The sequence below is a fragment of the Setaria italica genome, chromosome II, assembly GCF_000263155.2.
Source record: "Setaria italica strain Yugu1 chromosome II, Setaria_italica_v2.0, whole genome shotgun sequence".
NCBI classification, from domain to species: domain Eukaryota; kingdom Viridiplantae; phylum Streptophyta; class Magnoliopsida; order Poales; family Poaceae; genus Setaria; species Setaria italica.
The window spans coordinates 40,663,874-40,680,124 of record NC_028451.1 but is presented as its reverse complement, the minus strand read 5'-3'; the positions used below and the strand labels follow the sequence as shown (position 1 = coordinate 40,680,124).

The 16,251-nt window shown below is 40.6% G+C and overlaps 2 protein-coding genes across 4 annotated transcripts; one reads left to right on the top strand and one right to left on the bottom strand.

Annotated features, from left to right (window-relative positions):
* Positions 1-349: 349 nt before the first annotated feature.
* LOC101768336 (DNA mismatch repair protein MSH4) lies at positions 350-12,101 on the bottom strand. The gene is made up of 24 exons (XM_004957654.3): positions 11,790-12,101; positions 10,354-10,557; positions 10,244-10,279; positions 10,043-10,155; positions 8,838-8,883; positions 8,236-8,282; positions 8,014-8,121; positions 7,739-7,814; positions 6,775-6,847; positions 6,535-6,680; positions 6,343-6,428; positions 5,619-5,758; positions 5,411-5,550; positions 5,282-5,332; positions 4,878-4,941; positions 4,143-4,286; positions 3,481-3,548; positions 3,314-3,372; positions 3,064-3,220; positions 2,119-2,171; positions 1,939-2,037; positions 1,420-1,534; positions 1,217-1,339; positions 350-968 (listed from the first exon to the last, which is right to left on the bottom strand). The coding sequence occupies exons 1-24, from the start codon at positions 11,898-11,900 to the stop codon at positions 801-803; spliced, it is 2,427 nt and encodes an 808-aa protein (XP_004957711.1). The 5' UTR covers positions 11,901-12,101; the 3' UTR covers positions 350-800.
* Positions 12,102-12,500: 399 nt separating this feature from the next.
* On the top strand, positions 12,501-15,996 carry LOC101768739. Of its 3 annotated transcripts, none has more exons than XM_004957658.4 (4): positions 12,501-12,640; positions 14,627-14,717; positions 14,805-15,072; positions 15,508-15,987. In XM_004957658.4, exons 2-4 carry the CDS (start codon positions 14,631-14,633, stop codon positions 15,711-15,713), a joined length of 561 nt encoding a protein of 186 aa, XP_004957715.1. In that variant the 5' UTR covers positions 12,501-12,640; positions 14,627-14,630; the 3' UTR covers positions 15,714-15,987. The 3 variants fall into 3 exon arrangements, with proteins under 3 accessions (XP_004957715.1, XP_004957714.1, XP_004957713.1); XM_004957657.3 differs by lacking the exon at positions 12,501-12,640 and adding an exon at positions 13,080-13,329 and having other exon boundaries at positions 15,508-15,996; XM_004957656.4 differs by lacking the exon at positions 12,501-12,640 and adding an exon at positions 13,380-14,538 and having other exon boundaries at positions 15,508-15,996.
* The last annotated feature ends 255 nt before the right edge of the window (positions 15,997-16,251 follow it).

Here is a 16,251-nt window from a genome sequence, read left to right as displayed (position 1 = left end):
CTCCATTTTCTAGAGGAATTGAGGTCTGCGGGGGGAAGGGTTTAGAGTTTAGACTGCCCTGGGCGAACGTTGAGAGAAAATTCAAACGGGATGATCTCAAAATGGAAATATCTAGGGCCAGATGACCAGATGGATCGATCCACCAGCCCAACAGCAGTTGGAAACCATCAGGCCTTAATCAATTAAACTTGCCACTCACGGAAACTGGCCCATCCATCGACTTCCGATCGGACTCGTCCAATACCTCATCCGCCGCAGCCTCTTGCCGGAGATGGAGCGCCAGGCCCGGGCTGACTCGCATGGATACTAGTAGCTGCTGCTTGATTCTGCTGGATGCGTTGCTTGTTGGTTCAGTTCATGAATAGTCTCTGTTTTTGTTTGATTAGTTCATGAATTTATTTCAAGTCTGTAGCGATCACGTGTAATTGGCAGAACAAAATGGCCAGCATGGTGTGTGTAAATCATTTCCTTCTGGGGATTCATATGTAGTATGTCGACGATCCTTTGTAAACATTGCCGCTGAAATCATTAGTCGCTTAATCTATTCGAGCCACTGTCGTGTTCCTCTTGCTTGTTACTCCATGAGAAGCGCATTTTGAGATGCATTCAGTGAGACTTGCCATCTCTTGACTCTTGAGTATCTCAAATGTGACTATCATGAGATGCATTTTGCATAAGGCAGTGGGATTGTGGGAAGTGGCGGCGGTGGGGATTTATCATGCAATATCACGGAGTTGATATCACTTCAGTCACTGCGCATAGGCAGACCAGTCCAATTCTTGCAGAGAACATCCTCTTTCTCATGTTAGCCGGCCTGCAGTATAGCCCTCCTTGAGATTTCGCAGCGCTTCACGGATGTAGTCATCGCCTTGGTTCGAGTACTTCAGGCATACAAGCCGCTGCGCGACCTGGTACGCCATCTGAAGAGACTGGAACTCCTCGCAGTTGGCATCCATCCTTGTCATTTCCTGCAAAAGGGCAAATACCAAAAATTTACCTGGTCAATAAGAGTCCAGAGATCACCACCCCCCAGGTGAAGGAAACAGGCAATATTGGTAAATTGTGCAAATGTGAGATAGAAATGGGTGCCATAGAAATATGACACATAGGTGAAGTATTGATTTTCAGCAGCTGGCTACATCCTATAATAGCAATAGCATAACCCCAAAAGATGATGCCGTAGCCTTATTATAGCAATAAGTAGGTACCAGGTTACCTGCTCTGTGATCTGTGAAGTGATGCTCGTCGCGGTGTCAATCACTGAAGCAGGGAGACCGGCCACCCTGGCCAGCAGAAGCCCATAGTGTGGTACCTCTCTGACGCCATCCTTCAGGCGGAACTGATGCAGTGGTTGATACAGTGTAAATGTTACAGACATGAAGAACCAAATTCCTGAAATTGTCAGTGTTGGGTACAGACCTTGAAATCCAAGCGATCATTTCTCAAGTCGACTTCGAAATGGAGGATATTCACATTTGGATACATCGTTGCAAGTTCTGACAAGCTCTCCATGTGTGTGGCAAAAACAGTGTATCTGCATGGGTATACAGCATTACTAAGGAAGGATAATACTATACATCACTTTCCACCAAATAATGGTATTATTTTCGTAATTAAATAAAACATCTACTTACAACTTTGAGTCCATCACAGAAAAACTACATCATGGATTCTGAATTTGTGATGCAGAGGACCAACATTATGGAAAAACAGCATGACCATTAGCATCAGGCATGACAAAGTACCATGGCTTGGTGCTACTTCTGATATGTAACCACTACAATATTAATAACTAGTTCAACAAAAAACTATTATCTGAATCCGCAGTGCATAGCCTAGGCTAACAAGAAGCTGAAAAAATGGGCATTCATTGTGTACCAGACCATCAGTAGCTGTAAGCAGCCTAGAGGTTGATTAATAAGGGCTACTAGTTCTTACGCTTTGACAGAAAGAAGGTGTTCGCAGCAGCTCCATGCAATTGCCAACCCATCAGCGGAAGATGTTGCCCTTCCAAGCTCATCCACAACAATCAAGCTCCTGTAAGTTCGTGGTCATGAGACAAAAACAAGAGATAAAAAAAATACCGAATTTCAATCTTCAGCAGTGTGGTAGAAATACTTTGAAGAAGCATTCTGCATGATGAAAGCTGTTTCTTTCATTTCTGTCATAAACTGCAAAGACAAATTATGGTAATTAGATACACCAATAATAATATTGGTTTCAGAAAATCTTAAGGTGCTGGATAAACAAATGGAAGCTGCTATGTACCTAAGAAATCTGTGCACTCACTTGTTTTGAAAAATAAATGAATCAGACACTTTGCACAATCAATTAGTTTGACAAGAATAATTCTGCTGCTGCAGACTACTAATGATCGACAAACACACTACGGCCTACTGATGAATAATCTAACCTCCTTGAAGAAACTGTAAATGTCAATTGCTTTGTCAAATAGTCCTATATAACCCGGTACAACTAGGAAGCAGACTGCAATTGATAAATACGAACAAACTTGTGTACTGAACTTACGACATCTGAGCTTTTGTTGCATTTCCAGTTTGATGCTCCAACCAACCAAAAAGCATAAGGACTATTTAAGAATTTAAGAAAGGCGGAGAAACTGCATATGGTTTAACAACAATAATTGTCTTCAGTTGCCCATGTTTGATAATTTTAAGATTTTAAGCTAACACATGTTAACTGTTAAGCATATCAAGGACCATATAGCCCATGATGACTCTATATATCCATCATCCCATATGGACAGTGCCTTCTCAATTCCTCAAGGTTAGTAACAACACATAGATGTCATAGGTGAGGAAAGAAAAGCAAAGAATTTTAAACAATTATCAGGGCCCAATATCATGGAAATACCATAGAAGTTAACTGTTCATGCATAGTTGTTCTGTTTGATCTAATTACTGTACTGTTCAGGTATTTCTAGAGTAATTCTGTAACTCAATGAATAGTTTGTATAATAAGGCACAACGAATAAAGTTGAAGAGATCAGGCTTATCCTTGTCTGGGAATTACAAGTTTAGAACAGCCTTTTTAAAAACATACCGTGCTTGAGTTGTTTTCAACATTATCCCCATTGCCAATCCGCGTGAATATGCGATCAACCACTCTTAATGATGCAAACTGAGCTGGAACATAACAGCCAATTTGTGCAAGAATGACAATTAAACATATCTGATGGAGATATGTGCTTTTGCCACTCCTGCAACAGTAAACAATCCAGAGATTAGATGAACTTCCACAGATAAATAAATAGCCGGCAACACCAACTTCGATACAATATTATGTTACTCACATATTTGGCCCCATGACAAGAACCATATTGGATGCTTCAGAGAGAAATGTATTGTTAGGCTGTATGACAAACAACACATAGGCCGTGGACATTTTAATCAGCAAGATTATCATAATGAAATGATTTCGAAGTAAATATGGAGAAATCAACAAAAAAAAGTAACTTACAACAAAATCAGTATGCAAAGTCTCCAGAATAGGATGTCGTCCAGCATTGATTGCCATTGGGCCATCATCTGCTTAATTAGAAACAAAAAAACAAAATCATGAACAGCCAGAGATGGATTCCTAGAGCACTACAATGAAAGAACTCACACTTGCAGTAGTTCCTTCTTTTCTCCATCTATATTAATCTCAGGAATATCCATTTCAAAATATCCGTCCAGGGTTTAACTGACAATGTTTTATTGTGATTCTTCCTGTTATGCCCCTCATAATATCCAGGTAACACATACTCAATTTTATTGTCTCAGCAAACTTGTAATTCAAAGTGTGCAACTAAAGCATGAATGCATGTATAGAGCATTTAACTTTGTTATTTCTGCATGTTCCACGTGTGCAGGAGTGATTGCTTTCTCTTGCATTGATAAGTTAGTTCTGTGTGGGTGTGTTGGGTGTGATCTTTTTGTACTTTTGTTTCTCTTCTTAATGGAATGACATGCAGCTCTCCTGCGTGTTCAAGAAAATAACGCGTAGCATGGTCTACTCAACATAATTCCACTTGGTTATGGATTTTTCCTTGGTCCATTCCATTTGCAATGGTGTGCATGAACTAATATAGCGAAATGGAGGGAGTAGCAAAATACATGACTAGGAACTAAATTGCCCACCTGTGAACTCCGGTCTTGTGTAACGATCAACAGGCTTTGTAGATATTGTATGAGCAAAAGAGTTTACAATCATGTCCAATAGACACAATACTTCAGCGAGCAATGTAAGGATACCAATGTCTTCTCTGATCTTGTCAATAAGACCTGAAAATGATAAACACAAGACTCAGGCAGTTTAAAGATTTCTATAGACGCTTGCGTGGTAGATGAAATGTAGAATTGCATGAGTACTCCATGACCACAAGATTCTTTTTTTAAACAAATGTTAGGATACTAGAATTTAATTTGCATGGAAATTTTCATCAGGCAAATTACAAACATTGCATTCAAGGTTGTAGATTCAGGTGTTCATTTGCACGATTTGCAACTTTGATGGGCAAAAGGCATCACTGCGAAACTGGAAGCACGGGAACAAAAAAGGAAATCAAGTATTGCCATGCACCCTCCTGCACTAGCTAACTGCTTCTACTTGCATGGAGGATGCCATCAACATGCCTCTCTGTGCAACAGAAATATATAGAACATGTTATATGGCACCTCACTTTTTAGGTAGAAGCTTAATTTTTTATTTTCCTCAGAAAAAGTAAGTTGTAAGTGGAAAATATACTTGACCAATACATTCGTTTTTTTCATAACTACCCATATATTCTTGAAATCAAACCAGCAAAATGACAGAACCCCAATCAAGAAATAAATGAAATAAAAACAAACATCAATATTTATTGCTAGAGAAACCTTCCAAACAAAGTTCCGTGCGGAAGAAGCACTCAGCAGCAGCTGACTTGTTCCTAACATTTAGCTGCAAAATGGAATGCAAAATACTATCACAAAGCTATTCCAAGTATAGTCGTGGCTGTCAGGATTATGGACCAACTGATAAAAGATAAGTGTATCTTCTTAAAAAAATGTATTAGTAATCACAAAGCCATACAGCTAAACAAGCACATCTAGCGGTTACAGTAATGTAAGAACAAAAAAATGGATAAAGTATATTGTCTACTTATGCACTCTTGACTAACATCTATCCTGCTGGAAATTTGACAATCAGCAAAATGAAATTCGTGGCCAAGGTTTGCAGTGTGGCAACAAATCATGTAATTACTAAGATGCCAAAGAATAGCACAGGGAAATTAACTTACAGAAGCAAGCTCCAAGCTTGAGCAGTGGACATTCTTCCCATGTCTAACAACCTGAGTATCAAGAATTCACAAATACTGGTTATCATATTACAGCTAACAAGCTGATTTTGTAAGATGATGCTCATATACCTGGATAAATTTATTAGGAAGCCTATCAGTAATGTCCTTCTGGGGTATAATGAAGTAAAATCCTTGCCTAATATTATAGGGTATCTTCAGAGTCGGCATATTATATTCTTCCCTGTACTTGTTGGCGAGGTTATGTATGGCTGCAATACAATATGTTAAGAATGTGAACAATAAAAAAGTGAGAATGGATGTATATAAGAAGCGCCACCTTCGCTGGTATCACAGAAAGATCGACGAGCAACATCAAGCAGCCCATCAACTCCTGCCTTAATAGCAAAACATTGCTGAGTGCAGGCTACAAATGGAGCCCTTGAATGAACCACATCCTCGTCAATGATATCTCCAATTCTAGGACCACAAAAGTTAAATAAGAACATTACTAAAGATCATGACTGTGTGGCACAAATTATTAACAATGCCAAGGAATATAACTGTGGTCAGCAAGTACTGAAATACTGCCCTCCTGGCTAAGATATATAGATCTTAGACAACAACCTGATTTTAAGGATACAATGCGTAATCATTATTCTTGATGATATACAAACATAACTGCTTCTGCAAGGTGAAACAGGCAGAATTTGGAACAAATCAACAAACTATGGTAAATATCTTATTTCAAATTTAGTTTTATACCTTTGTTTAAACATTGAAACTTTTAGGAAACATAGCAAGATAGATTAGTGAAAATTATTTATGCCTTTTCATTTCCCATTGGAACTTCCTAAAAAAGGTTTCAGTGCAAAGTTACTCAGAAGGATATATAAAATTCTGAAGGGTGAGCAAGTTCTTATTTTACTATGTAATTTGCTTTTCATGGGTGTTCGAGGAAAAAAATTGCTTATCATGGTGCTACCGAATGATAGTCAGTGCATATTATGTGGATTAAAAAGATTATGCAACTTTCGCTTTGAAGCAGGAGGTCACAAAACTACCTCTTTCTCATATTTTCATATTTAGGGTTTTCACATACAGTCTGATAAATGTTGCGAAGAAGAAAACTCTTTGCTCCCTTCAAAACCTGAATGATGGAAGGGACACACATTAAACACATTGGCAATTATTTATATTTCCAGTGATTGTGCACATTTCTTTTTCCAGAAGCAAAATAAAATGGTTTATCAGACCTTGGAGAAGAATGGTATGGCGTCCAGAGCAGTTTTTAGAATAATAATATCAGAAATCAGCATCTGGCTCTTTCTACCATTGGCAGGCTTCAATACCTCATCCGTAACCGGTTTGGGCTTGAAGCAGAAATGACAGAGAACCTTATCTAGTGCATAGAAAGCAAAAGAGAGTTTTGCGACAGTGAGAATCACATTTATTCACAACGCAGTATAACAAAGGGAGGAGAGCAGTATATTAACCTGATTCTTTTGGAAACTTACGAAGACCTTGAGTCAATCCGAAAAACAGTTCCTCGTTGGTCACTAGCTCATCCTGGAAATAGTTTAACATTTTAAATTAGAAAACATATTGCTACTGTAACATATCATTGCACCCTTCTGGGTGTTAACTTAAATAAAAAACCAATACTTATGAGATCTCACATTTCGGTTAATTGCACAATCATACTAAAAAGCATGCACATGAAGATTATAGTACAGTTATGATTGAAGGAAACTCTGCAAGTACAAGTTAAGACTGTTTGCTCTATGGTTTTTAACAGGAACAAAACAGGCCTCGTACAGCTAGTACATTGCAATACCAGAACCTAGCAATAATAGAAAGTATTTGCATGCACAATTAATTTTGAACAAAAAAAAGGATATTTCAATAAATAATGTTTTATATTTAACTTTGATTGCATGTACATTACTACATATATCATACAGCATAATTTATCACATCTTTTTATATTTTTAGGAAATCTTTTAGTTTGTATGGAGTACCTACCATGTATAAACAAAGTTTGAAATACTCAATAGTCAATACTCATTTCTCTTCATGTCAAGACTCGCAAACTTCAGCTACAGGCCGATGCAGATTATGTGACGGTATTGAAAGATGTTTACATGACAGGAGAGTATATCTGACGATTGTCTAGAAACCAAACTCAAGAAAAGGGGAAGCTGGTATGATTCAGACTTCAGAAATCTGAAATGTCTGAAGTGCATGCAGACATCCAACAGTTGTATCACAATTCAACTTAGCCCTCAGAGCACAGCGCTGCAAGTTAAATCCAATGGGACCAAGCACATCATTCACATTCCAATATCAACTTAATAAGGTACAAGATAAGAAGTATTCTAATATGCTTCACTGGTTTTAGATGTTAAGCAGTGTTGAACTGCAGGTATTCATTCGTAAATACATCATGAAAATACTTACCAAGCAGTCTAGACGAGCATTGATGGTCTGAATATCTTTCAATGGCTGTAATAAGTTGGCTCTCAGAAGTCTGGCCCTGGAATAAGTATGTCAAAGAGAATAGCTTAATGTGCTTAGAACTTAAATGTGCAACTAAAAGCAAAAAAAAACAGTGAATAGCTTATATTAGAATGATTTCATAAGGTAGAAATGGTTCTAGATTGAACATGATTTATCAGAAGACTATCAAGTGCCAGCAAGTGTAAGAGGGTGTAATTGGTGGTCTGAAGGCATACCCTCCTGTAGTCTTTGTAGTTTTCAACATCTGAAAGAGGCTTTTCTTTTTGTTGCTTGTGCCCCATAGTTCAGTATGGAGAGGATCAATAATCTCCAATGTTTGAACACTGCAGATTGCATACCAAACAGATAAAGCAATTCAAGTCTGGGACAAGTGTTTGAACATACTTGGTTAATGCTACTTTATGTCACTCAAAGGTGTATTATCTCGAAAGAATTACCTAGTTGAGTCAATGTTCATATGGTCGAATGACCCATTGAATGTAACCTGACAGTAAAGAGAGATTTTCAATAATGGCGAATATGGTTATAATAGATAGAAAAAGGAGAAGCAACTTTCAACTCCCAGTTTTCGTGGTTTAGTAGGACACAGGAGTAATGGACACATCGAAAGTTGTAGGAAACAAATAAGTCTTTGATGGTTGTGTGTTAGTTTAAGAGTTGTTTAAATGCAGTGAATCCACCAAAAAAGTGTCTGCTTAATTCTTCAAAAGACTGCTTCCTGAAGCAAAACTCAAGATCCCAACATGTACAGGATGCAATGAATGCATGGACTGACTACTCAGCAGTCACTAGAATAATCAGTTAGAAATCGAAACATCATAAAAGCTAAACATGATTTACAATTGCCATTTGCAAAAGGGATTCCATTTGGAGAGAACTTTCTGGAGACAATGCATATACAGAGACGAGGTCATCAAGTAGAGAACAAACAGTGCGCATCAAAATCCGCTTGTTCATAATGAATAAACTAATGATGAACCTGAAGGTGAAACAATCAAACAAACGCTTCACAGTAACAACTTCCTTCCTAAGAACTTACTGATAATGAGTGGTTGGTAATAAATACACCCCTTTCTGATTCTATCCTGTAACAAAATTTAAAGAAGTTTGGCATGAGATTCATGTGATAGTCGATAAACTTGTAATAGCAAATGAAGTGAATTCTAGAAAAGGAGATATCACCGAAATCAGAACACAAGCATAATTTTTATACAAAAAGAGATTCAAACTGAAAAAAGGTTGCTTCGCACAAACAGTAAAGCTTCACCTGCACAGATTAAAACCCCCTCCTAGTCCTGATTGGCTAAACATCCTTCTGTGAAGTTTCTCTTTCTGGTTTTTCTTCTTTTAACCTCAGTTTTTTTATCTATATAATAGACACCAAAGTATGGGTTTGCCCTACTGTATTTCACTCAAAAAAAAGAAGAAGGGAAGGATGGTACAACAGAAACCCAATGGAGAAATGCAATTCAGTTAGTAAGCAAATGGGCAATAGGGCCAGCTTCCAGTATAACATACTCAGCTCTCAATGTATTGAAAATCAAACCAAAAATTGGATCAACACCATCTAATTCGAACTTATACTAGGTCTACAGTTCCTGAGATGTCACCTCCTCAAAAAAACACATAGTTATCTATAACCATGATTAAAGATAAGGTGATAAGTACAGCTCTATGTTCAAAATTTCTAGATGAAGCCAAGTGGGAAGCTGATGGAGTTCAGAACTTGAATTTAGCCTTTTTTAAAGATCAATGAAGAATGAATATACAGGAACACCGTTAACTGGTTATAGTTAATATCAAATGGAGATGTTTAGAGATGAGTAGGTTTCCTGCATTATACATGGAACAGTACAAGCAGAATTCATGGGTTATTATGGTATTTCAACAACAAAGACCTTTTGTTTTATGAATTCCAACTCAGAACCAAATAAATGTTGTAAAACAGAAAATACCACTAAACGTAGAAGTGCATGTGCTTTCTAAAAATGAGTTGATTTCTCGTCCAGTTGCAGTAAGTTCTTATGCTCCAGGAAGGCAGTAACCATTTAAATAATTGGAAACAAGTCGTAATTGGCACTTGGCAGCATGGACACATATTGAAGCAATATTAAATTATATGCACAGGAGGTATATCACGGTAAATATACCCACAATTCCTTCAGAAGTTATTACTATTCCTGAACAGGGTAGAACCGTAAAAGTTGAGCCCTGATGTTGTCGTGATGTGTTGAGCACACATACCACCTAATTGTTGCAGAGGCAGCCGCAAGACAAAGATAATACTGCTTGCAGTAAGTGTCTAAACCAAGCGCAGATGGGTCTCTAGCTGAAAGATTTTTCACCATGACAGCACCCTTAAAAGAAGAGGGAACATACGATGTTAAGGGGAAGTTAGTCAGCTGACATTGGAAAGAAAGATGGTGAATTAGGGGGAACATATACCTTCGTATCATCAAAGCAACCACGTGCCATTGTGACCTATAAAATTATCTATGTTTAGACTAGAACAAAATTATTGTTCTGAAAAATATCAATGATGATTCCAACATTACCTTTTTGTTTGCTGGGTAATGTTTACCTACCAGCTCTGAAACTCCAACCATACCATCTGCTGCTGTTTTGTTTGGGGGCACAATGACAACCATGGGATCATAGAAATGAAGTAGTGTTTTTGTATTGTGGTATGAGCGACTTGTCTCAATATACTGAGATAGGTGCAGCGCAGCTGATCTCAAATCAAAGGCCGCAACGCCAACCTGTAACAGTATATCATATTTTATATCAATATAACATAATTGGTTTTCAGAAAAAGAATGACCAAATCATTGAAAGGATTACATTTTCCATGGTTTTACTCTATCTATGTAAAACTTTGCGTCCAATTTATTTTATTTACGCGATATAACTCTTAACACATCAGCCAATTTGTGAGTGCATGTACTCAGAGAGACAACAGCACATGTCAACTGGAATATTAACAAGCCACAAAAGAATTTACATTTCCAAAACTGGCTCAATAAAGAATTGGTACAATAAAACATGGGGTGTACAAGTTCAGATGCCTTTTAAAAAAGCATAAACCTAGAATTCTGAATTTGTATTAACTAATAAACAGTAAAAGAAATGTAAAAGGGAATCATTATATCTAGGTATCATCCGTAGGTTAATGACTTATACACAATATTTTCCTAATGCCAGCTTTGTTGTTGATATTCCTCCTGCTGCTTCCTGCAACCCCCTCCTCTCTGCTCCACCTTCCCTCACTTTGTAGGCTTGTAGCACACAAGTTAGCATGCCATGTCATGACGTAAATAGGGTAAAAAGGGGGTGTTTAATGAAGGTTTTGTAATCCATTTTCAAAGCAAAGTTACTGTGGGCAAGGTCCTGTAGAACTTCTGCTTAAACGTAGTTAACGTGCTGCTGCCATCGTAATAAAATAATGGAATTGAGATTGTGCTCTGTACTAGAAAACAAAATAAACTCTCGGACAGCGGAAATCAGAATATGGGACTTAATCAGTTTCACTGAACAACGCAACAGGAGGGTACTGAAGTTGTGCCCTCATCAACCGCTACATTTGTGTCAGACCATTTCGACTCTCTCAAACAGCTGGATCAGTGACTCAGTGAGGAAAAGCGCACACCGAGAGGCGAAGTGTCAATCCTAAAACCCCAAACCCTCGATGAGTAACTCGCGCAGCTGTTGAATGCGACGCTCGATCCGAACAAACAACTGCAACAATCCTACACGAACCGGTTCGAGAAAAACCCTACACGAACAAATTCGAGCAAGCAATCCAACCAAGTAGGCAAGCAGCGCACGTGGGCTCATCCCAACCCGTCCCAGGAAGTAATAACCGTTCTGGGGAAGGGGAACGAAACAGGAATCTCAAGAGAAATCAACTCAATTCGAGCGGATTGATCCAACAACCAGGGAAATGCGGAGGGGGTTTTAGAAATGCGGAGAGGGGTTTTAGAGCGTGGCTGACCTCCTTGGCGCGGTTCTCGATGAGGCCGATCACGAAGCTCGACCCCTCTCCGCCTCCTCCGCCTCCTCCGTGGCCTCCGCCTCCGTCGGCTCCAGCGGCGCCGTCCTTCATCTCCGCCGCGCTGAGCCGAGCACCGCAAGCGCTGCGCTCGCGAGTCGCGACTCCGCGAGTGTTAGCGCTGATGCCGCTTTTCACGGAATCATGGGGAGGTTTGTGCCGGAATGCAAGGCCCCTTGCCCCGGGCAGCCGGGCGCTCCTATACGCATCAAGTGAAGACGGAAAGCGTAGACATCGCACGGCCCAAGGCCCAAGGCCCACAACGAAAGCTTCGTTTCGTCTTCCCTACACATCAAGCCTCATCTTCTTCTTCCAGCACCCGCCGCCGCCGCTTTCTTATTCGCCCCCGGTGACCGGCGCTGCTCCCCCGCCCCGCCAGCCTACTGCCGTCTCCACCACCCGCTTCCACTGCCCCTCCCACGCTAAACATCAGCCTCCACCACCCGCGGCCGGTGGATGGGCCGTTGCCTCTATCCTTTCCAAACAAACTGAGCGGCCGGCCTCCTCAAAAAAACTGAGCCAGTGGCCCAGCCCAGACTACTAGAAAAAAAAACTAATACCCTAGGCGGCGCCAGCGAGCGGACGAGGCGCTTGCGGTTGCGGCGGGGACGGGGGCCAGCACCAGGCAGCGGGCGGCTAGTTCCGGGAGTCGGCGCTGCGACAGTGGCGGTGGCCGGGCACCCGGGCGCGGACTTGCCGCGCGCAGCGGGTGGCGAGTTCCAGGCAGTAGGCACGTGCCTCCTGAGGCCCGAGCGCGCTTTGAGCTCTCAGGCTGAAGAGTCAGATCCCCACAGGTACAAACAAAACCGATTCCCTGTGGTAGTGAGGAGAGCAAATTTGCAGCTGTGAACTTGTAATCAGCAGTTCATCTATTGGTAATTTATCTGTAGATTTGAGTACATATTTTTTTCAGAAATAGAAGTTGTGCTCCAGGCAACTATTGATAGCATGACTCAACAACTTAAGCATCCGGTGCATTTGATTTTAGTCCTGAGAATGGCTCAGCAGGCAAATGGCAGATCAGTTAGAGATCAATTGAGGAAAGCGTTTATGTTGAATAGTCCAACTCAACCGGATGCCTTATAATTTTCTTTGGTTACATCAATTGTGCTGTTAGGGCGGACCTGCGCCTAAGGCCACCCGGGCCGTGGCCCTAGTCGTGGCCCAGCAAAGTCCACTACCCCTCTTTAATTTCGGCCTAAAAGCAAGAGGCCCAGGCCCATCGACTAGGGCAAAGCAGCAGCGCAAATCACCCACCGCTCGTCCTCGCCTCCTCTGTTCGCGAGTCGCGACTCGCCCTCCTGGTGCGCCGCCCGCCGCCGTCCTGGCCCTCGCTCCTCAGCTGCTGCCTACGCGTGCCGCCGGCTCTGCTCCTCCTCTATTCTCTCCTCTCCTACTGCAGTCCTACCTAGCGCACCGCCGCGCCGGCTGGAAGGAGGCAGGCAGACGCAGGCACCACCGACGCCCGACCGGAAGGAGACAAGTATTCAACCCCTTTTTAATTGCAAAAAAAAATTATCCTTGTTTTTTTTTACTTTATACTAGAAGTGAGGCTAAAAACTTTGGCATTGACATGAAAAAAAAAGGAGGTAGGTACCCAGATCAAAGCCTGGGTGGGTAACTGCGTATGTGCTCAACAGCACCTAATACTAACTGAACATCGCATGATTCTAAATCACTTTCTAGACTTGTGATTTGTGAACCGAATTTGTTTTGTTGAAACCCCATATAAGTACTCATCCTTGCAGAAACGAAAACTAAGGGAGTGTTTATACAACACCTGAGTGTTTCAGAGGCTTCCGATAATTTTGTAGCCTTCTAATTTGATATGCGCAGTTCTGATTTCATCTAACTTTGTGTAAACAAAAAACAAGTGTGTTTAGATACCCAAATACCTACCTTTCTGCTCGAAACTTAGCTCCTTGTAAAAAAACATATGACTTGATTTCATGCTCAAATTATATTACTTTTTGGATGAAATGTCATTTCTAAACGACTACATGCTTAAATTGTAACAGTATGAAAACTATTTATGTTTCCTGGTCAGATTTGGCTATCGGAATGGACCTTTACAATACACTTGCGATTACTCTGTAGCAGTACTTTTGGCTGCTGAATTTTGGCCCTAGTCTTAACAAAAAGCTGGGTCTGCCACTGCTGTAGAACTTGATAATTTCACTTACTCGATAATTCACTTACATCAATTTGTGAAATCACCGGGATTGTGAAATTTTGGATTTGGATCTCATGTGTCAAGTCATATGAGCAGGTGCTGTGCAGGAATCCATGGGTTAGGGACTGGCAACCTCATGTCGGCCCTTGCCCAGCACCTTCTCTAATTTAAGCTATGTATGCCAAAGTTCTGTAATTTATTTGGTATCCATTCGAGGCTTCAAATTTAAGCTGTGTATGCCAAAGTTCTCTGATTTGTTTGGTATACCATTCAAGGCTTCAAATTTGAAATTGAAGTAGCTAGAAAATTATGTATTGACCTGAGGTGTGTCATCACACCAGCTAGGAGCAATGTGGTCAATGTACTGTACTAAAGATAATTTTGATGCTAGTATGCAACTCACAATGTTACTTTCGTACAAGCACATACTATCTCAGGTTTACAGAATTATGTACCTTCTATCATAGAAGAAGGATAGCTAGAATTGAGACTATGAAGAAGTGAAGATTGTGTATTTGTGTATGCCCCTTTAAGATACTAGTGTATAATATGAGGATGCCATGTTCTTCTTAAGAAATTTACTGACACCTTTGACATTATTTTTCAGCCCCATGATGGATCCCAACATGAAGCAGCTTCAAGAGACTCTGGTTGACATTGAGACTGATGCAGAGCAAGTTCTTCTGGCAAGGCATCAGGTCCGTGTGTGTTATTGGCTTGAATTTTAAATATCAGATAAGTGTCACGATTGATTGCTTGTGTTTCATTGTTCTCTGTGATATCAGTTGGTGGAAAATGACAAGGTGAGAAATGGCAACAGGGAGGCCCTGACAGCCCTCCGTAAACAAGCCAGGACAACCAAAACCAGTGTGCCATCTCCCTTTGAGGTCATAATGAAAGAAATGGAAGGAAGCTCTGGCAAGCAGCTGATAAAGGAGATATGCCCTACTTGTGGAGATCATGACCCCAAAGAACATACCTGGCTAATGTTTCCTGGATCAGATATTTTTGCCCGTGTTCCATTTCATGTGGCGCATACTGTTTTGGAAAAAGGTACCCTCCAGAATAATAATCAAATGCATTTGAAATTACTGATGATGAAAGTTCAATACATATGTGGAGCAAGCCTCTATTTGTCGATTTGAAATCTAGAGGATCTTGCTTGGGTGGTTACTCCTGCATATTTTTTTTGGTGCATGTTATTGCTAGACAAGCTTGGGGGTGAAGAAGTGTGTGCCAAGGCTTGTTTCTTTTCTTTTGTCACCACTGCTATCTTCTAGCATCCAAAATCTTCTTGGACTCATTTGGGCCCCTGAAATGTTTTGCCTTCAGTTCTGTAAAATTCCTAGAAATTGTGTTTTAAGCAATTATTTCCCCTTTAGGCATAAGGAAACTTATGTCAGTTTGGTCAAACTATGTATATTTGACTAGTTCCTTGAGACAACACAGTGACTAACAATTGCTTGTTTCATTTTACTATTGCTGTAGACCAAGAGCGCCTGGATATTGATACCAAGAAACTGCAAAGCTTTGTCAAAGAGAAAGCACTTGTGATTGCTGAGAAAGGCGCCCTTGCGGGCAGATTCGGCGCTGACACTGTGAAATCCTTGGTCAACCTAACAGACACACGTAAGTCGACACGGGAAGGAGGAGAGTCTGTGCAGGGCCCTGACGTGAAGTATCAGTTGGGTTGAATCGTGGACTGTTTGACCACAGTGTTCTTTCTTGGATATTTCCTGTATAGATGTTCACTTTCATGTCAAACAAAATTTGGCATGGCTGTTGCCTGTTAGCACTTGCAGAAAGTTGTTCTGAATTGATGAGTCGGCTGTTGTCCTGCAACGGATCGCTCTTTCTGAATCCTGCTTTGCTGTGACATTGTGGAACAATCAGTGTGTAGTTCAAAAGACAGGTGGCCAGGCCTCAGTGTCTTTCTGCCCTGTCAAATAGCAGAACCAACTGAGGTTACACCTTTGAGTCTTCTTAGAAGTAGATTGCATTAGAAGTCTGATAACTCGCAACGTGGGTCAGTGGGTGCTAATTTGTTCTGCTACTCAAAGATTGTACAGATGCAGCAGACATGTGTCTCCAATTCAGATGTTCTCGTTTAGAATGCGAAATTGTTCGTGGAAGAGATGGAATCGCATGTCGAACGTGCCCATGAGCTGAAGAACCGGTCAGTGTATGACCGTGCCACTCTCACCTACAGTTAGACAGTACTTGCAGCAGTAG